We start from the raw sequence: 23,272 nt of genomic DNA, 5'->3' as shown, positions 1-23,272 counted from the left end.
TGATCGTCTTATTACTATCGTAACTTAAACGTACATTCCTACACCGTACATGGCACCCCAATCGACCCCTTGGAAACTTGACATATCAACATTTGTCAAGTTGTATCCTTGATAGGGGCTGGCCGTTACCTGTTGTGCCGCAGTAGTGGCGGCTTGGTGTGCTGGCGTGTTACCTGGAGCAGCACCTAAATTTGCTGGGGTGGCCCCTGCGGCTGCTCCAGCTGCGGCCGCGGCTGCAGCAGCAGCTGCTCCAGCGTTTACGGTGTGTATTGGGTATGGAGAATATCTGTTAAAAAAAAACAGAGAATTATTATATATGTGAAAATTAGATCTAATGTTATTTTTGTCACTGTTTTTCGTTTCTATTAGGAATGGCATTCCTGAAATTATGTTAACATATTTGCCTGGTTTAGGCCAATATCTTGCTACAAGAATTTAATTCTCGTAAATATAGTGCTTAACGCCGACTGCAGACTACTGAATTTCACAAAATATCTCTCAAAGCTAAGATATGGTACTAATTTATTAAAAAAATCGGGTCTTGTTTATACGTTATTACAGTTTGGGATACTCTGATAATAGCGATGTTTTCACGAAACCTCTTGACTTTAACATCTGCTTAACTAAATTTTATAACGGATTTAACAGTTATGATTAATTAAAAATAAATTTGATATTAAAACAAATTTTTGGATGTCGCGTCCAATTCTTAGTTGAAGCCTTAACGGTTGGGAAGAATCATTACAAAGCTTATATTTAAAAGAAAATTATTTAATTACTTCGAAAATCATGAGGCACTGAAAATGCCAACCGGTAACTTATTGACGAGCTAATCTATTTAAAAGGTTTTCTAAAACATGCCACCTTTATTAATTTTTAATATCAATATTATGCTATTTTGCTGAGTGTGTATATCCATTTTATAATACTAATTTAATTAGTATTATTAATTTATTTCAAATAAATCAAATAATTCTGATCTAATTTGTTGAATCAATTATAAAAAATAATCAAGTATTAATGTCTTTCTATTCTTATTAATTTTCGTATTTAGTACTCTTAGAACTTTATAATATTAGTAACTATCACATTATCATTAATATATATATTAACGATATAAAGCCTTGTCCATAACTTGACCAATTATTAAAAATAGTAAGTGGTGTTGTGGGTTATGCCTAAATATGTGTTGTTTTACCTTAAATTGGTTCTATTTTATTGTAAAATATTCATATTTTAAACAAAATATACAGAATGTTTTTTTAATATTGCGGGAAAATTCAGGAGCGTGTTCCTTGGACGAAATCAAGCAAAAAAGTCTATGAACATACATATGCCCTAAACGTCTTAAGATACACTACAGGGTAGGAAAGAAAAATATTTTCTTTTTTTAATAAATTTGATACCCCTCTAGATATTTTTCTATAAATTGGTAAGCAGTTTCTAAGCATCCATAGCGTTTTTCCTATTCACAATTTATTTTTTGTTACTTACCATTGGCGTTCATGCGGGCTTTGAACTGAATATTCTTTTAAAAGAAAAGGGTACGCTACTGGTTTTTCTTGTAATAAAAAATATTTTTGAATTTTTTATTTCTTTTAGATCATATCGCATCTAATAGCCGTCTTTCGCTGAATGCGCGGTTATCGCATAAAAAGATAAAAACTATAATTTTTTTATTATTATTTTATTGCATTTTTTACAGAACTCGACATTAGTAATATAAGAATACAAAATTTTCGCTCCTCCATTCTTTTCTTAAAATAGTACAGTTTTTAAGTGATGAAATAAAATACGCCGTTTTTTATTAATTATTTATTCAAGAAATGCTTAACGAGATTACTCAAGTTGTTTAAAGTGGCAAACTTGTACATCAATACAAGCGTCTAGTCTATGTCGCATTGATTGGCAGACACGTCCGAAAATTCCTGGGGTCTGTCCAATTATCTGACAAGATACTATAATGCGATTCTGCCATATTTTCAATTAGAGTTCTATAAATCGATTTCATTTTTTTTTTGGCGGTTCTATATCTCGTTTGACGTGTATTTTTTTTTTTAAGAAATTAAACTAAAATGTGCTGGCAAATCATTTTCAAGAAAACCACCATAAACTTCTCCAGTCAAGCTTCCCGTAAAAAATTGTCAATCAAAAAGTTTTCAACAATTTCAAGTATTACGCGAAAACTGGCGTTGATGATGGCTTTTCGACGCGGCTTGTGACTTCTCATCACTCCATATGTGATTGTTATGAAAATTCATGATTGCGTCCCTGGAGAAATTAGGGTGAAGAAAATTTTTCGAAAAACGTTGTATATAACTTCCTTATGCGTTCTTGCATCCCACTACACAATGCCATTCTTTTCGTAAAAAGTGCCTGTCTAAAAGACGCTGAATATGAAAGAGGTTTAAAGATTCTTTTTAAGAATATTCCAAACTGTAAAATGGGTAATGTATACCGTCCGAGCAATCTTTCTTGTCCTTGCGGTAGGGGTCTCTTCGATTTCAGTGAGCACCTGTTCTTCCAATTGATGAGTAACTGTTTGGAGATGTCCGTTTTCAGCGGTAAGCTTTTCAAAACTCTTAGACGGTTATGCAAACGAGTAACATAGAGTGATGGGAATAACGGGATTGAGAGAACGTCCAGCAATTGTAACGTGTATGAAAACAGCCACTTTGAATGATTTCACTGGTGCCAACAAATACTTTTTTTTGGGCAAATGAAGTATGACTAAAGTACTTAAATGTTTTAAATTAAAAACATTCCATTTTTAATGCATATTAGACAGGCATGTATTCGAATGTTACCGGAAAAACCTAAAAAAAACTGCTGAAAATAGTTCAGCATTTTTTTTTGAACTGCAAGAATTAATATCATAATCAGACTTAGGCGTTATGGCTATCCACAATATCGTTACAAAATTAATTAAAGAATGGTTTTTATTTTTATACGAAGACCGTACATTGGACGAAAAATTACCAAGAGACCAGATATGGTCTAAAAGGAATAAAGAATTCAAAAATATTTTCTATTGCAAGAAAAACCAGTGACATAGCCCCTTTTTTATAAAAATTTAAGTTGTGTGTAGGAAAAACGCTCAGGAAAATATATAGAAGGGAATCAAATTTATTAAAAAACCTAATACGTTTAGGACATAAGCTGAATATTGTCGCAATATTAAGAAAACACCCTGTCTTCTGTTAAAGTTATCTAATCTATCTATCTGATATCTTCTATTAAAGTTAAATGGAATACTTCATACTCATCAATAACAAGAATGCTTATAGACAAACGGCTAAATTCTATCATTAATCATAACAGTTAAATTCACCGTTTTATCCACAAAATTTAGTTGAGCAGATGTTTTCTATAACAAAATGGAGAAAAATGAAAAATCTGAATAGGTTTCCTATATTAGGACCAGAGTATCTTAAACCATAATAACATATAAACATAAATTAATTAATATCTTTTTTTATAATTTATAACTTGGTTGCTTGATATTTTTTTCCAATAATATTAGATATCTATCTTCTGATTTATTTGAATTTTCAAGTGGCATATTTCTATTTATTGCCCCAATTTGGACAGAACTGATGGAGCTCAAAATAATAAACATGAATTGTACAAACGCTTTTATTAATTTTTTTTTCTTTCTTCCACGAGGGAAATCATAAAAGCAAGCGTTAACTCGAGAGTTTCGGTAATTTTGTCAGTGATTGCAGCTAACTGGAATTATTCTCTCTAAAAGAAATTATAATTGGAACGAGGTTTTATCTCTTTTGTACCTCTGATAATATTGTTAATTTGAAACCAGCTAAGCTGAAAAAGCTAATTATTAAATTTAATATTTGTGTTTTAGAGCCACAGTTCGAAAGGCCCAAAAACGGAAGAGTTTCCAAGATATTACGAAAAAATAAAGAGAGAAGAGTATAAATACTTATCAGAAGGAGGCTAACTATGAAAAACTCCCAAATAAATTCTATAGAGCTTATTAGTGCCATTTATTATTGATTGCCTGCATGACTTTACTTTTTGACTGTATAGGCCGAAAGGAAGTCCTTAAAATTTTTAAAAAAAGTTTCCCTAAAAGAACTTAAATTATTAAATACTTTTTTACGCAGAAATAGGAAATTGAGAGATTTAATTTAAAAAATCTTGCAGACAAGTCTCTATTAAGATATCTCTCCAAAAAAATTCTCTTGGTTCATTATTTATGATACATAGGTCTAAAATATAATATAGAATTAAAACGTTATAATATGGTCTTCATAAAAACGTCTTTGCAAATTTGGTTAAAGGGAATTGCTATCAACAATTTTCTGTGTAAATAAATGTATTTATGTAATTATATTATTCGTTTTTCCTACAAATTTATTTTTAATTTCTGAAATAAGGTTTCTAATTCTTAATATTGCATCCAAGAATGATGTAATAAAATATGGCAAAATTAATTATAAAAAAGCACACTGAGGAAGAACGAAAATCTGTAAAGAAGCTCTTCAAAAAAAAAAACAAAAATAATACATTTTAAATTATTATATAATTATTTAATTTGAAGTGAAAATATCTCAGCGACACCACCTATATATTTTCAAAATATTAAAAAATAACCAATTTTAATGTATTTTAGACATTATAATGAAGACTGTTTAATTTACCAGGGTAAAGCAATAACATTTTTATAATATAACACATATTTCTAAAAATGCACCAACAGGATTAGTAAAAAAAATTATATTTAAAATATTAAAAGGCCACAGGCAAATATAAAAGAAGTACTTCACAAAAGTTTAGAGACATCTTAGAAAATGAATCAAATATTCATTAAACAGTAACCTCATAAAAGATAAGAAAAATGTATTTTTGGTTAAACAGGTATATTAGTTAAAATATTAATTAATTAAAGAAAAAAAAAAAGAAACCATCCAAAAATTTTGTCACATAAGCTTGGAAACCGCATATTTTTGTTAAAAAACCGGTAAATACATTATATTTTCTTAGTATTTATTACCTTTAACATAACATTTAGCGCATGTAACCACTGAAAACTTGATTTAAATGCTTTAAATTTAGCAATGCAAAACATTGTTTTTCTTTTTCGTATTGCAGCTGCTGATATCTCTGCTCATTTAATCCCATAGTTTGTCAAAGGGACTGAGGTCAGATGATTGTGGCGGCCATTCCATTGCTCCCATAATTTTCCCGTATGCTTTTTTATAATAATATATTATATTCAGCAGATAATACATTCATACATTATAACATTATAAAATAACAACTACTTAACTGCTTAAAATACCCAATGCACAATGGTATTTTAAAAATACTGTGTGTGCATTTCTTGTCTATACAAATTAATTAATTAAAATAAAAACAATTTTTAAGAAAATAATATATAAACAAAAGTGATTCAAAAAATAAAATATAATTAAATTAGGGGAAAGAAAGGGAAAAAACAGGAAGAGAAGAAACAGTACTATGTGTATCATACTAATCAAGTGACCATGCATCCAGTCGTAGATTCTACGTTTAATTTTGTTATAGAGTTTATTTCTGAGTTGTACGGGAAGTTGATTATAGATTTTTGCTGAGATATATGTTAAAGTTTTTTGACATTTAGTTTTTGTGGTCTGTGGGATAGTTACATTCTTATTTAAAGATTGTCTAGTGTTCTGATTGTAAGATATGAAATGCAAGTAGAGTGGATTCTTACACAGAAGCCTAACCACTGCTTTCAAGTAAATTTGATATACTTACAACAATCTGGCTTCTCTAAATAAAATATCCGGGGAATACAATTTTGGTTTGTTAAACATTATCTTCAGAACATATTTTTGGGGAATCATAAGAGGTTTCAGGATAGTCTTACTTGTTCCGCCCGATGCTGTTATGCAATAGTTTATAACTGATTCAACCAAAGCTTGATAAATGGTCGTAAGGGTCTTTTTTTGCAAAAATTGTCTTAATTGACGAAATGTATAAATAAGTTTCCGAACTCGAGTGGAAATATTGGATTAATATTAATATTAGGATATTGGGGAAGAATTGACACTTAGTTGCCTACCAATACTCCTTTATTTACCAGATATTGTTTTAGGATTATTGTGATATATATGTTTTTTATTGTACGCTGGTAAATAAAAACTATTATTATTATTATATACTCAACATTTAGATTTTTTCATGGAAGACTCCGCAACAGTGTTTAAATCCTTCCAAGACTATTCCTTAATCATTATTGCGGTATCATCCGCAAAGCACACTATGTTCGACATTAGGTAACAACTGCAACAACTGATTAACATATATAGAGAACAATACTGGTCCAAGGACAGTTACCTGTGGCACACCATATTCTACCAACCTAGGCAAATTGACACATCCATTTATTTTGGTACTTTGTGTTCTTTGGTTAATGTAACTTTTAAACAGGTTGCATCTAAGGGATCCCTCAAATACCAATATTTTCCGTTTTTTTTTAGCAGAATATCATGTGTCACAGTGTCGAATGCTTTGCTGAGGTCTAGAAATATTGCCATGCACCTCTCGTCACAGTCAAAACACTTTCCTATCTGTTCTGTAATACAACTGACCGCATCTTCTGTACTTTTAATTTGTTTAAATCCAAATTGAAATTCTGACAAAAAAATATTTTTTTTTCTAAAAACTCGTTAAGTCTGAGTTTCATGCATTTCTCTATGATTTTTGAAAGATTACTGGTTAAAGTTATGGGTCTATATATGTTATGCTATGTTATAGGTTTAACATACATAGAGCTTCCACTCTGATTATTTTTTGGGTTTAAGCTGGCCTTGGATTTTTAATTTTACCCGCCATCATTTTTTTAATTGTGCTGAAATAGGAATTAAAAGCCTCTGCAATATTATCATCCCCTACAATTACAGTTGCTTATTCGCAGACCGATCTTGTTCTCTTGTTTCGTTTGTTGCTTCTTTGACCACCTTCCAGACCTGTTTTATGTTATTTTCCCCAAGTTTTTTAGAAAAATAATTAATTTTTGTAATGTTAATTAATCTTGAAAATAGTTTTAATTGATGTTACGAAATTAGTAGCACATTTATCAGAATCATTGGAATTTAATATTTGTTCCCACGTTTCATGCTCCAAAGCCCTCTCTACTTGATCATAGTCGATTTTTTTCACACTTGTATTTTACTACATATAGATTCTCTTTGTAATTTTGTACTAAGATAATTATCCATTTCTTTTCTTCGTCGGTTTATCAATCATGGAGTTAAAACCATTCTGATGCATAATATTTAAATAATTCATGTTAATTGTATCGTGCAAATTCAAAATATTGAAGTTTTATGTCTCCTACAAAATCCTACATTTTCTAGTTTTCGACTCGTGATTTTTTTCATAATAGAGTGAGATTTAAATCTTGTAAAAAGTCTTGTTTACCTGTTGAGGGTACTCTATAAATACCAGTACTTATAGTCGCTTTAGATTTGCTAATTAGTATTCTTAGAAATTTATTACTACCGACATTAATGATGCTATATTCTTGCAGTAAATCGTTTTTGACGTATAGCATAAACCCATCGCTCTGATTTATTTGATTTTAATTGTAAATTATATTGTAACCATTAATGTTAAAGTTTTCTAAATATTTTTTTTATCAGCAAGCTAGAGCTTGTAATTGTGGTAAAACTATACAACTGGTGATTTTCTGGGAAGCGAGAAAAATTAACGTGAAAAGTGATATACAGGTGAGGAAAGAAAGCTGTAAAAGAAAGTTTAAAATGTTGTAAGGGTTAGATCGTCAAGATAGGGCTATACTTTGGATCAAAACTTTTTTAACTTAAGGGCTTACAAATTTAATACCGTCATTTCCAAAGAGCATCATTTCGCTTTCGTCACTGAACCATTTTGCACGGGTCTAAAATAGAGGCTCTCAAAAATTTTGACTTTTCCATCAGTTTCGTTGTGAAATCAACAGCTTCTTTATGATCAATTTTTAACAATCCATATTGAAATAACCTGCATTTTACCTATTAATATTAGTAATGATGTTGATCGTTAATTTGTACTAATTTATAAACTCGATATGAATTTGTTTTGTTGTTTTTCTTGAACTTCTGCTGAAAAACACTTTTTTATCGATAAGTGACTAAGGTTTTTCATGGTCGAGTAACTTAAAAGTATACTTTCACTGTTCTCTTGTCTGTATATTCTTTTAGACACAGCTCCTCGATACATATTAAAGTGTTAAGCAATCTGTATAATTTTTATACCATGTTATTAGACTTAATTTTATTTATCATTTTCGGAAATATAAATTTCAGTTAAAATGACCTTGACTAATGCTAGATTTTTGTGTTGCAAAATTATAGAATTTATCAAGATCGATAAAGGCAATTTATTTATGAATGTTTCCAAACTTAATTAGCTAATACGTCGCGTAATCAAAATAAATAAACATTCATATGAAAATTATATTTTTTACCGGTATTTTTTTAAACTTCATGTTTCCAAGCTTTTGTGGAGTACTGTATATTATTACTAAAACTAAAAAAATCATATTTTACCTGTAACCAGCTAGATGAGGATATAAAAGCTTTCCGTATCCGGCTACAGCAGCATTCTGTGCTTGAGCAGCTGCCGCTGCGGCAGCAGCAGCTTGAACATGAGCAAGAGGTTGAACAGCTGCTAACGGATTTACAGCAGCAACAGCGCCTCCTACTGGAGCAGGTAATCGGACACCAAGTCCACTAAGCATTAGTCTTTTTCCAAGAAGTTGAGCACTGGCTTGAACCGCTTCTTTTGGTTGAGCTTTTTTACATTCCACCTAAAAATTACAATTTTAACTAAACTCAACTTTTTCTAAATTCACGGGAACAAGAGAAAGGGCCAGGGAACCCTGAAAGACTACAAATAAGGAGTTTAAAATATTAGTTCCAATCTACTCATTTTATCTGTTATTATGTAAGTGATAAGTTCTTTAAAAAAAACAACGTTGTCTGTACAACTATTCTTTTTACCTTTCTAATAACAATAATGCGCATATACACTGGCCCGTAAAATTAACCGGACAACGAAAATTTGTTCCAAATTTAATCCTTAATAACTTTTTCAATATGGCATCGATTTTGATAATTTTTTCACATCTGTAAAACCTATTTTATTATATTATTATTTTATTATATTTTTCAATTTTAATATACATGTGTTTGCCTTTTAAAATCAAACTCTTTTAATCTATATTTATTCTACGTCAATAGATGCTACAATCAATAAATAACCTTTTATCTTTAATAGACTGTATATGGCTAAAGCTCCCTAATAATTGGTCCAGAGGATACACAAAAAGGTTAACGAGTGAGTCAGTTAGAAAGTAACGTTTGAAAGAAATGTTTGAAAGAAGTGTGTGTGAAAGAGGTGTTCCTGGTGGCATGAGGGTGATGAATTTAATAGTGGTAAATATGAGAGACATACAATCTTTAGAAGTATCGTCATTATGAGTAAGTTTGTACAGATCTGTTTAATATTGCGCACTTTTGGTGTCCGTACATTACGTGCTTTATTTTACGCACTTTTGGTGCCCGCACAATTAGATGCGAAAGCCTCTGTTCAATTAGGAACGAATGCGCAATTCCTCGAGTGCTGGCTGGTAAGACTGGGGGCCTTACCCGGTGCTCGATTGACACAAATAAACATGAGATTATAATAGAAATATATCCTCTGTCTAATTTATTGAGATGCTTACTGTTTAGCGACAGTGGAGCTACGTTATTGCCGTTGCCGCCTATTGCCGTATATCTAAATATTGGATAATTGTTTATGTTATTTTTATATGATGATCGAGTTTTTGTCCGACTGTGAGATGAGGAAGACTGTTAAGTAAATTTGCCATTGCAGTCACCCATTGCCTTAGAGCAACTTTGACAGGTAATCTACATTTGAAATTTGATATTTTACACATTGAAGCTACAAAAATTTCGAACGGATTTGTTATTATACAGGGGTTAATAAAAAGTCAAATTTTACTCTTAACTTTTAAACAGCCTGTGGCAAAAATTCATAACCGAATCACGATTATTTTTGCTGCATTTTCAAGCTTCATCTTTTCTTAACAACTTGTTTTTTGATTTATTCCGCTCCCTGTATTCTTGAAGAAAAAGCACTGGCTTAAAGGAAACAATGCAATAATGCCTTATTAGCAAGAATTTGTTTTTAAAAATATTGCAAAGTTGGCTATTATTACAAAAGAAATATGTACAAGTTTCCATGGCATCGTGGTATGTCAAAAAGATTGTTGTCAATGAATTACAGATTTAATTTTGCTGTACCTTTTTGAAGCGTTTTTTAAGTTATTTTTGAAAGTGTGTTTCGGAGCTTTTGCGTAAGCGATACGTTTAAAAATGATGAGCCCAGGCGGATGCAAAAAGAATGACAAATGATGGCGAAAATAATCATTATTCAGTTGTGAACTTTTTCCACAGTGTGTTTAAAAGTTTAGAGTAAAATTCTAGTCTTTATTAACCCCTGTATAACAACAAATCAGTTGTAAATTTGTCTAGCTTCGATATGAAAAAATTATGATAATAAAACAGCCTAAAATTTGGTAAAAAATTATCAAAATCGATGCAATACTGAAAGTTATTGAGGATTGAATTTGAACCAAATTTTAGTTATCCGGTTAATTTTGTGGGCCAGTCTATTTATTGAACAATATAACAATCAAAGCGTATGTTGGAAATATTTAACTAAGGTAGGACAAATAAGCAGAAACAGCACTTATTTGCAGTTTATTGATAGATTTACTAATGTACAGAATGTAAAGATATTTTTTATCCAGAGCATCATATAAATTAGAACAATAAGAATTGCATGTAATTATATGCAAAAAAGTTCAATGAATTTTGACCAAACTATGTTTTAAGATGATTTTAATCATTTAGTCTCTTGTATCTCGTGTAAAGGATTCTTGTCTTTCAAGTATCAGGAAATTTTGGTGTAAAAGCATATGTGCTATTGGGATAAACATGCTACTTTTTTACTCTCACTATACTGATAACTATTAATGTGTGTTGAACTAAACATTATTAATTAGACTCTCTCATTTGACACATCGTATCTATGACAATCTGTGATAGTAAAACAACTTAAAAAATAACAAGTAGTAAAATGTGTTTAAAATTCTAGTTTTAAATATGTGTAAATTTTGTATCAGTAGCAAATAAAAACTTAGCCATGACCTACTTCTATAATATTAGCTCTTTTACCTTTTTATTTTTAATTGTATGGAAGTGAATTTCACACACTCTATCCACAACGTCTTCGTTCTCGAACGTAACAAAACCGAATCCTCTGTGCCTTTTAGTTTGCTGATCCATTAACATTACAGCCTCTTCAACTTTCCCAAATTGGCTAAAGTAAGCTTTTACTTCATCTGCTGACGTATCTTGGCTTACGCCTCCTACGAATATTTTCTTTGTTTTGTTCGGTTGTTTAGGTCTGTTTTTTGGTGTCGCATGTTTCGGATCGATTTTCTTGCCGTCGAGTGTATGAATTGGGACTTTAAGTACTTTGTCAACGCTGGCTGGCTCTGAGAATGTAATAAAACCAAAACCGCGGCTTCTCTGAAAATAAGAAATAAGACTGAAAACATAGATGATGCTTAATATATTAAATAAATTTTAAATTGTTTCTTGAAATAATAATTTCAGAAATTAAGGGATCTTGGGGTAAAACATGTTTAGTTACTACTTTTGCCTAAACCAAAATAATACCCTTTGAACTAAAAAATTGCCACTTATTGTAGGTTAGAAAATTAAAGCTTAACTACATCTCTACAATTTTTTTTTTCAATTCGATTAGATCTCTATTACCTATAAATGCTTACAAATGTTTTAAAGACAATCCATTTATAAAAATTAAAAAGCTATAGCCAATTTGATATATGTTAATGCCATAAATTGGGGGCCAAAAAAGGTATATTACCTGAGTGACCGGATCTTTCATTATAAGTACATCCGTGACGTTGCCAAACATTCCAAAATACTCCTTAAGCTTCTCGCTTGAAGTTTGCCAGCTGAGCCCACCAACAAACAACTTGCCTGGGGCGGGATCACTGCTTCCATTTTGACCATTCGGTGTGCTCCTTCCACTAGATGAGGAGTGTGAACCGTTGATTACAGCAATATCATGATGATGGGAGTCCAAGAGACCATTAGCCTCACCTAAAGTCGAGCTGGAAAAAAAATCATATTTAATACTAAGCTTTAGATAGGACTTGTTTTTTAATATTCTAAATTTGTCATAACTCTATTTCTGTTTGCACCGTGTTTGATTAACTATACTTTTGGACTTGAGTTGAGACACCAATTTTTCTTTTGTTAATTCAACGATGTTTTTCCCCTAATCCATGATAATATGATCATGACTTGGTTGACCAGCTTATGCTGCACTCGTGTCGACAATGGAATACCTGGTTTCCATTTAAATCCTAACAAATTATTTTAGAGCTCTAGTATGTTTAGTATAGGAAAAAGAACGCACTTTCTCTTATCATTTTTGCGTATTTTTAATTTATATGTTTTAATACTAACTCCAGACATTTCTTAATTAAATAAAATGTATTATAAAGATAGAAAAAATACCAGTTACATTTCATTCAAACAAATATTTAATAAATAAAATCAATTACCGCACTGACAAAATATCCAAACATTTAATTGACTTTAGGACCGTCACTCATTTAGCAAATTGTAAATAAACAGACGTGTTTTATATTTACTGACCACGAATGACCAAAGCTGGTAACAAGCTTTACCACTTAAATGAATTCAAGTTGGCTGACAATGAATTTACTGCCGGTTAACATTAAATAATAGATTCAATGAATTTTCGGTTTACCGAACGCAAATTATATAATAATATTATCGATTTATGTAGTTACACAGTTATAATATAATAAAATGTATTATAAAGTTCATAAAATAGGAAAATTTAATTATAGGTAGATGACCCTAATGATTTTGTTACGAAATTTGATGGCTTATACCGTTAGTCATTGTTTAACTTACTAAATAAATATTTTATCTATTTTTTTAAAAAGATATAAAAGGATCTATCTAGCTAGTGGCGCATTTCAAAAATTTAGTCGAGAGTTCAAATTACCTACCAGGATATGTCATTATTTTCTCATATGTCCTAATATTACATCTATAGAACATAGTCGCAAAAAGATTTATTTTGTTTCTTATTAATTTATATATTTTAGAGATCAAAATTCCATAAATTATTTTTCGACGACTTCTCCTTTTCTTTGTCTTCTCGCCTCTTGAGGAGAAAATCCTAAGTCAGTCTTTTCTGCTAAAAAGAACAACTGTAAACTCAACTACAGGTTTATTGCAAGAAATTCATTATATTACATAATGATAGAAGAAGGATTTACTAGACCGGAAATAATAACAAGAATGACACATGAAAGAATTTCTATAAAGTGGTAAGCAGAATAATGCCGAGAAGAACGAGTTGAATCTTGAGGAAAAAAAGGTTTGTCACAAAAATAGAAGGGCTACTATTCAAATTCATGAAATGAAGAAATAGAAAAAATATGATAATATGAAACCTGGCAAATTTGAATTAATCTTGTCAACTTAAATTGTAAATGTACAAAGAATTATTCGGATAGAGAAAAAAACAGAGCTTCAAAAAATATTAAAAAATGGAAGATTCGAATGAAAAGCAGATTAAAAACCATCATTGCTAGAAAGATTTTTTGTTAAAAATTATAAAACACATTCATATTGAGGCACTGTATTTAATATTTTTGGTCTAATATTAGAAACGTTATTTAACTAAAAATGACACGAAAATTAATTGCCACAGGGTCAATTTAAGCAAACGATACATGAATATAAAATAGGAAACCACCATAAGGCAAGCAGGTTTTTGCATTGGAGGAGTGTCGGTCGGCTAACTAAAAAAGCCACTCACGCGTTTTAATTGGTAATACAAAATTCGGGAGCTACCCTAACATACACCTGACAACACTGAAATTAATTACCAAATAAATTTCACATTTGACAGTAATTAAGACGTACATACACCAAACCGTATTAGAGTTATTGCCGGTGAAGATAATTAATTTAGAATGATTAAAATAGCCTAATAGGATTCTGTGGTTCTAAGGTTAATTATTCGTTTTTCCAATGAAATGGACATAAGTTAATTGAATTTATCATAAACACATAAAAAACTATTTTTCAATAAGCTGTAAATAATTTGATCTCCAAAACAATTTTTTCCGTGATTTTTTAGTGATTCAAAGAAAAAAGAACTTACAATTTTACTTCGAGAATACAAAACGATGAAATATTTTTGCGCTTTTTAGTTTTTTTCTATAGATGGAGACAAGGTTAGTAGGATGAAGCATTAATTAAAAAGTTTAATTAATAAAAAAATTTCTTACTTTTTTGGCTAACAAGGTCATCAAAATAATCCATATCTGAAGTGATGATATTAAAAGCATTTAAAAGACAAAAAAAGATCCAGGCGATGACTTATTAAAAAAGATCGATAGACAAAAACAATACAATAAGGTAAACCGCGATTGATATACGCATCCCTTACAACCTTATATAATATTGAGTCAAAACTGATAATGAAATCAATCAAAAATTTTTGAAGAAAAAACTGAAGGAAAGAAAAAAGAAATTTTTTTAAGCTACAAAATTAAGTAATATAATGAATAAATGTGGCGTATTTTCAAAGACGGAAATATCGTTGAGTAGATACATACAGGGTGATTTTTAACCTATGCGCATAAACTTGGGAAATGGTAGATGAAGATCAATAATGAGTAATAATGAGAAAAAAATTTAGTAAAATATTTTTGGTTTCCGAAATAAAGTTAAACAAATGTCAACAGAACGTGTATCAGACGAACTTATTTTGTTTATTAATAACTGATAGAAAACAAGTCATAATGTTTGGAATCTTTAGCAGTACTTAGTTTGTTGGTGGCTGTGATCATTTTCGATCGTTATTTTCACACGAACAAAATAAAAGCGTTAAATGTAATGGCGCACATTTTTACAAACGAAGAACTTGTCGACATGGTTTTGGTTTATGGAGAAACGCATCAGAATGCAGTGGCAGCAGCTGATCTGTATGCCCAAAGATTTCCCCGAAGATATCACCCGAGACGTGGGGCTTTCTTACGTGTTATTCAGCGGGGTAGAGAAACTGGCAATTTGCGGCCGCGGCCTGGACAAGATGGAGGAGCTATTAGACCTAGGCACATTCTAAATCTGGAGGAGGATATTTTAGAAGTTATCGAAGAACGACCTGGAATTAGCACTAGGACAATTGCAGCGCGATTTGGGATATCGCAATCTACAAGTTGGCAAATTTTAAGGCACGAGTTGCTGTACCCGTTTTATGTGCAGAGGGTACAAGCCCTACTTCCAAGAGATTTGCCGCTTCGAGTCCACTTTTGTGAGTGGTTGTTACATCACCAGCAGTTAAGCCCCAACTTTACCATGAACATTTTAGTTACGGATAAGGCAAATTTTACGCGCAATGGAATTTTCATAACACTCATTACTGGGCTTTGGAAAATCCGCATATTACACGGAGAACATACTTTCAACAACGTTTTTCTGTAAATGTATGGGCTGGAATTCTGAACGGGATGCTCATCGGACCTTTTATTCTGGAAAATCGTTTGACTGGTGCTCGGTATTTAGAATTTTTGCGCAACAATTTACCAGTGCTCCTTGAAAATGTCAATCTCAACGTTAGGCAGAACATGTGGTTTCTTCATGATGGTGCTCCACCACATTTTTCACGACCAGTGCGGCAACATTTAGATCGTGTGTTTCCCGGACGATGGATAAGCCGTGATGGTCCAGTTGGGTGGCCCTCTCGCTCGCCTAACCTTAATCTATTAGACTTTTATTTGTAGGGTCATATGAAAACAATGGTGTATTTAAACGAAGTTGATACTGAGCAAGAGCTACGACATCGCATAAACGCTGCCAGTGACGCAATTCGCCTACAGCCTGGTTTGGCCCGTGCACGTACGTCTTCATGGATTCGACGAGCTCAAGTCTGTATCGAAAATAATGGAAACAACTTCGAACAGTTGCTTTAAATTAGTTTAAATTAAACACGTTAAAAAATACACGTTTTTTATTTAAAAAAAATATGGATATCTCCAAAACTAAAAATATTTTACTACTTTTTTTTTCATTATTACTCATCAGCTATCATTTCCCAAGTTTATGCGCAAGGGTTGAAAATCACCCCGTATGTATCAATAAACCATTAAATCTTCTTCTATGTAACCTACTCTCTGATCAGCATCAAGAAATTAAAGCACAAACAGACTGGCATTGTAAAAAATATTATTATGTATAGAGCACTAATTAAATTTAATACTTAAAAGTATTATGAAGCAGGCCACATAGAACTTGTAGTGTCAGGATCAGTTCATGGAACGAAAGAAATATCCTCCAAAAGCCCACGCTTACAAAAAGGAAACTAGAACGTAAAATCTTACTGCAAGATGGACAAATAATGGGGGAAAATGGGCAACAATGTTGAACCAACCAATCATTTCAGATAAGCGTCAGTGGTATAAAAGAAATAGGGTGAAATAAATTAGCCCCTAAAAATCCCAGAGAGGCACAGTAGTTTTCATACGCCTAAATATATACACTGCTCAAATGCCCCCGGTGTAGAAAAATAAAATTCTAGATATTGTATAATTGGAACGAGGTTATAACTAAGTTTTGAATTCAAAAGTTTTACTGAAAAGGAGTTTGTAAAAAGAAGAAAGCGATATACTAATGTAATTTGCCATTATAATCCCAGACAATAGTCCCATAAATTAATAGATAATAAATCTACAACCTTATATTTTTATGACGATGCAGATATTTGATTGACCCGCCTGTTTCGTCGAATTAATTTTCGTTTACAAAATATTTGACATCATTAAAAATCTTGGTATTTATAAGTTTTGGCGTCTTATGGATCCCAATTTCTTACGAAGATTCTTAACAGTTTTCGTTTAATATGAATAGCGTATTTCGTCCCTATCACCTTTTTCAAAAGACCTATTTTTTCCATTAGAGGCTTATCGAGGTTCTATTCGCTTCTACGGTTAGAGCATAAAAATTACAATTCTCAGGACTTCTTTTATACACATTTTGTAGAGTATTACCATAATTCATCCCACATCTTTTTTGGAATAGAGAATGAACAGAAACATAAACACAAAGCCATAGCCCCTCAATTCAAATTTAAGTAGAATTAAGGAAAGCTATTATATTTCAAACATGCACGTTTATGTTGTAAACCAGATTTCCGCAGTGGTGCTGGATGAAAATATACGCAACTCGGTCGATTTTTGCAGTAATCATGTTGCATATAAATACCAACCTGCTTTAAGATCCTTTGATAACAAGTAGTTTTCTGATCACCAAATCCGTAAAATAATCCACTTTCTTTTATAGATTTTAGAGTTTCTTGATATTAAACGATTAAATTCTTGGCTGGTTTCTTTTATTGGGTTCCTTTCTTGATCTTTTATATCTTTAATTTTCTGCTGAATTTATTACAATATATATAGCAATATTATTTTTTACTACTCCTGATGCTACATATAGCATCCATCATCCCCGCTTCTATTATTGATCAAAAAATCTAAGGATTAAATCCTCATAAAAGTTTAAATGTTATCTAAAAAACTTATAGCTTTTATTAAATTTTCAATTTAAAGCAAATTATGATTTTATGCGCTTTTTTACCCTGGCTAGCCATCTTTGTTTTGCAATTTTGGGGGCAAGAAGGGTCAGTATGACGAAGTTACTCTTCCATCCGGTCGTCCCAAAGGTAACGATCAATATTTTCCCTCTGCCTTCAGTGGCGCACGGTCCACGTGCACATACATTAGTGATATGGGGTGCGGCGCGGATTCCAACTTTTAAAAGGCGCGCAACGTTGCCGAGTTGAGCGGAAACAGAGATTTCCTTAAGATGGATTAACGCGAACGCTGTATGGAAATCTTGCTACAGATCTTCCTACTCTAGCGGAAATAACTGCACAAGAGAAAATGGGGAGGCAAGAGGGAGAAAGTGGATGTTTTAAGATTTTGAGAGAAGATAATATATTATAGGAGAAAAATGGTATTTTTACGTATACTGTAGTATACAAATAAATTTTGTTGATGATTCATAGGCTTAGCAAATATATAATGTTCTAATATATAAGATATAGATTTTATATATTGAGAGCCTTATCAAACAACACATAAGGAACTTTTAAAATTTGTTTTAGAAGCTTATGGAAGTGTTCCTTCAAAACTGATGTCCTGAAATCCTAAATCGTTATTAGGATTTTTTGGAATTAATCTTGGTGTCTTACCGCAATCTTTAGAATTTTTAATCTAACTCTACCCGTTTCATCACTTTAAATATTTAAATTGTCAAATTTATTTGATCAGCTTGAAGTTAAATTTAACAAATTACTCGAGTATAATAGTCAAGTCCCCTTAACACATTTATCCATTGATGATGACGTTGCAAAATTCGTCGGTCTCGCAGATATTTATATATAATTTTACTTCTGGTTGTCAGCGTATGATAAATGTAAATATTCTGAAAATAATTTACTTAAAGATAAATGGCCCCTTGGGTAGGCAAATAACTAAAAAAAAATAATTAATGGTAGTTGCGTAATGGTTGGCATAGTAAAGAGCTCATAGTTGTAAAATAAAACTTTTATTGTAAGTAATTTGTCTTTATTATAAGTAGTTGTGTCTGGTATTCTAACTCTTTATTATATTTTTTCCAAAAAAAATTCTCATATATTTGTTATGAGTTTCTGATACAGAAGTTTGATATAACTATTGAAAGGGTTCATTAATAAGGAAATCACTGGTTTCAGACTGTCAATTTCCTTTGAGTCATATAAAACGAAATATCCTACAAAAACAATTATTATTAATCAACTTACTATGGCGAATACATGATAAAATCTCTAATCTTCTTCTCGAAAAACTTCAAGGTTATAAATGAGAGGACAGAAGTAATCTGAACAAGAATTAGAAGTAATAATAAAATAATAAAACTTTTAACAAAAATAACATTATACGTTTCTTGGTTTTGCAAAAAATTGTCTTTAGCAGCATGTGTAGTATTTTCCCTTAAAATAATTCTTGCTTTTGCAAAAGCTGAGGATATAATATTTGTCTATGTCCTTCTATGTGTTTAAAGTACTTGCGTCTCTCGCGATAAGTAACTGTAAGTTTACACGAGCAGAATATAGTCAAATTTAATGAAAAATAATGCTTTCGGCTGCCTAGATATGCAATCTGAATATATACGAAATATTTTAGCTTTAGATATCTATCTAAACAAATTACAGATATAAACTTCAACTAACAGTGAATGGAGTAAGTATACTTTTGTTCTAAAGATATTAATTTGATTATTTTCATGATAGAACCACAGCAAACAGGTTGTTAATAGTTTCCCAGTAGTTAAAAATCAATAATATCTTTTTAAATTTTGTTCAAATAAACCAATTTTAAGAGATTGCTATGATTCGTGGCTTTGCCAGGTTGAAACAATATTGGCAATCCATCTTTTGATTACTTACATAAAGTTCGTGTAGCATTTTATGGTAAAATGGCACGACTAGCTGATCCTTGCCTTGATAAAGCCCAGGTGAGTAAAATACGAAGACGGCAATATTCAAAAGAAAAATCTCATGAAAGTAGGAAACATTTTAGATGCAATTTAACTACAACAAGACATCGGTAATTTATGTAAAATGAAAAGCTTTAATTTTTAAATTTAAATTTTAATTATAATTCTCAAATTTTATTGTTGGTTTTCATCTCTGTGTTTTATAGATGTATTTAAGTAATTGAAATAGTCATTAAATAATAGAGTTTAGTTTTAATATATTTTAATATTGTTTTTGAACACTGTATACCATCATGTATTTAACTTATCTATATATATTATATATATATATTATATATAATTGTTATTTACTATATTTTTTTCAAATTTTGTACCGCTCTGAACAAGGCCTCATATAGGCCGAAACGTTGGAATTAAAAGAAAAAAGTTATGAAGAGCTAGGATTTTGATTGACCCCTTATCCAACTTTTTGTCTTTATCTTTTAATCATAAAAAGATAAACACAAAAAGGACACTCTCTGCAGATTATTATCAGAATGTACAGAATCATGATTTATAAAAGGCCTAAATATACGGAATTATAAAATTATAATTAATAAAAATATAAAATTTTAGATTTTTTTATTGGGGTGGCAGGCGACAAAAAGATTTTTTACGTTTTTGAACTAATTCCGTTTTGATAAAATGCTTCTTTGACTTCTTCTTATGACTACCAATTAAAAAGTATTTTTATTAAAACCTTTACTTGATTTTTTACATTTTAATCATAATTTGTTCAGATGGAAATTATATCACATAATTAGCAATATCGCTTTGTAACTATGAAAACACGTTGGCAAAATATTGAAACATACATATTCATTCTCTACAATGAATATGCAATATACGTTCATTAGGCCTACAATACTTAAAAGATTAAACTTTAAGTCTTCCTCCACTTATACAATTAATTTCATACGCACCCAACATAATTTGAAAATAAAGAGGTATAGTGAGGGGTTCAAAGTCAGAGCTTATATATGTAACGACCCGTTTGGGTTTAAACATCAGCAATGCAAACCTGTATTATTTGTGTAACTTAGTGACCCACTATGATTTAATATTTTAGTTGTAGTTAGCAGGCTTCATTTGTATTTTTTTCTTACCATATTCGAGAGAGAATTATTAAAACTTTTTTCAAACAAAATATGCAAAGTGTGTTTAACAATATTTTCAACAAATTTTCGTGTTAAACAAAATTTTAAAAATAACATAAACTTCCCAGCGTCTACACCTGATTTATCCTCCCACTATTGAAAATGACACAGCACCACGTTAAAATATGCCTCATTAATCAATTCCGCTCAATGCTCTCTAGGCTCTCACCTCCCTGAAAAAAATATCCAAATAGAGACAGAGGAAATATATAAAATGGCAACGTCGAGGTCGGATACACTCCCCCGTTACCATGGAGCCGATTGAGCGCTTTTCAGGGTGGAACGCGCAGCGCCTCCGACGCCTTTCAGTCGCCGTCAGATCGCGTCGCGACGTGCTTTTCCACCCCGAAAAGTTGCCTTGTTTAGGCCACCAAGAGGTCATCATATTCACAACGATGTTTCAGATATTCTTAAGGCCGCTGGCTCTGATATTGTCCTGTCACAGCAGTACTGTTTTAAGATACTGCTGGTGCAGGACATGACCAGAGCTGGGGTCTTTTCAGCAACAATCTGAAGAATCTACATAGGTGGTTTTTTAGTGCCGAAATAATAATTTAAAGGATTATAAAATTAATAGCTAGATTGTAGTTTTTGTAGTTGAGCCTAGATTAGAATTTAGAGTAGTAACTCACAACATTTTTAAATATTATATTAGATTATACAACATAGTGTTTTAGTTTATATCGATTGAAATACTCCAAAGAGCCTACACCTTAATATTCCTGCACTTTTTTAGCACTCTTACTTTTTAGGTTATTTAGAGGCTTTTAATGTACTTAGTTGCTAAAGTAGAATAAATCCAGCACAAATTAAATCATTGTTTGTATTTTAATTATTAGGCTTTAGTACCTAACCAAAGAATAAAAACAATCGGTGTCTGCGGGAGCCATTTTTAATAACGTCACTCCCTTCGGTCAATAACTAACCATGGCATGATACGCCCGCGCCCTCTATCTGTTATAGGGAAGAACAAAAGAAAAGTTTAATTAGTGGGGGAGTTGTCGAAAGAGGGAGCATGTTTGTGGAGTCTTAATGATTCACATTTTTATTTTTTTTTTCACTCGTGGGATATCAGTGAAAATAAATGGATATTAGGGGTGGTGATTTTATTCGAGCAGTTACTTATAAATGAATAGATAATATCACGTTTGGTAAAGATTAAAATTTAAATGTTATTAAAGTTTCACAATCATTTTATAAATATTTCAATATTAAGCAGCTTGCTTTTTAGATTTGTATTAATTTTTTAAGATGTAGAATGAGGTGAATTTTTAGCTACATTAAAAAGAACTTTTAGAACTTTGATCCCGTAAGATGAGTCATAAAAAAGAATCTTAAGAACATCTTTATTTTTTGCCGTATACTTGTCGTGTACTATACACGACGAGTACCTGAAGGTAAAAAAAATCGTCAATTTCAAAAACCAGTTTTAATTTAATAATTTTTAAGAGAAAATTTGTATAATATTCATTGAAAAAATTCAAAAGTTGTATAAATATGAAATATATTGTTAAATAAAATGTAATGCTGAAATATATAAATAAAATAGGGCTTTTTTTTGTTGAAATTTATGATAAGGTGGCATGAAAGGGAGCCATTGTATCAATATTTGGACAAGTTTATTTTGTCATCTTTAGGACGCAACATTTTTCTGTTTTTTTTAATTTTACGCAAATGCAGAAAATATGCGAACTTTGTAACCCCTTATATTAGGGGTTAAAAGATATATGTATGCAGTTTTCAAAAAATATTTTTTTGAACATAATAGAAAGTTATAAACATGTTAACATGCAGTGTGAAAATATATTTCAAATGAATATTTATTAAAATAAATTATTTAAATGGATTAAATAATATTATTTAAATGGAAATGTATATGAAAAAATAATAAGGGGAGGTTAAATTAATGTTTTGTGCAATATTCTAGAAAAATTAAGTTTTTAGCTTGTTTATAAAATCAAAATTAATTTTTTTAAAAACTGAGGATTTGTGAAATTTTTACTCACTTATTCAGGTCTACCAAAAACTTCCCTGAGTTCACAGTTCACACTCTTTCACCCTTTCCCACCTGCCAAGAACCCTACCGAAAATTTTTTTTGCTAAGGATTTTCACTAGATGTACAGATTAACACTGATATTTTTAATATAGGGTATGATTGTATTCTATGTGAAACAGTAAAAGTAACCAATAAATAAAAAAATTCTTTTGTTTAAAACAGTAATCATATATAAAAAAAACAATCAATTATCGGATTTTGAGTAAAATATATGATCTTAAAAATTTTTGATTAACCTATAATACAGTGCATTATAAAAGTAAAGAACAAATAATAAAGTATATGGATTTTCATAAAAAAGAAATAAGTGAAATGCCCTACTGAT

General features: G+C 30.9%; 1 protein-coding gene across 2 annotated transcripts in view; it reads right to left on the bottom strand.

Annotated features, from left to right (window-relative positions):
• LOC126743443 (RNA-binding protein Musashi homolog 2) overlaps positions 1 to 23,272 on the bottom strand; it is a 218,539-nt gene that overhangs the window by 6,075 nt on the left and 189,192 nt on the right. For both annotated transcript variants that reach the window (XM_050450544.1, XM_050450543.1), the window contains 4 exons: positions 11,971 to 12,220; positions 11,253 to 11,609; positions 8,556 to 8,815; positions 35 to 286 (listed from right to left, as the gene is read on the bottom strand). In XM_050450544.1, the coding sequence (XP_050306501.1) occupies positions 35 to 286; positions 8,556 to 8,815; positions 11,253 to 11,609; positions 11,971 to 12,220 (1,119 nt within the window). The remainder of the gene's footprint in view (positions 1 to 34; positions 287 to 8,555; positions 8,816 to 11,252; positions 11,610 to 11,970; positions 12,221 to 23,272) is intronic.

This window comes from Anthonomus grandis, chromosome 12 (assembly GCF_022605725.1).
Source record: "Anthonomus grandis grandis chromosome 12, icAntGran1.3, whole genome shotgun sequence".
Lineage (NCBI taxonomy): Eukaryota > Metazoa > Arthropoda > Insecta > Coleoptera > Curculionidae > Anthonomus > Anthonomus grandis.
This window is presented reverse-complemented; position numbering and strand designations above follow the sequence as displayed.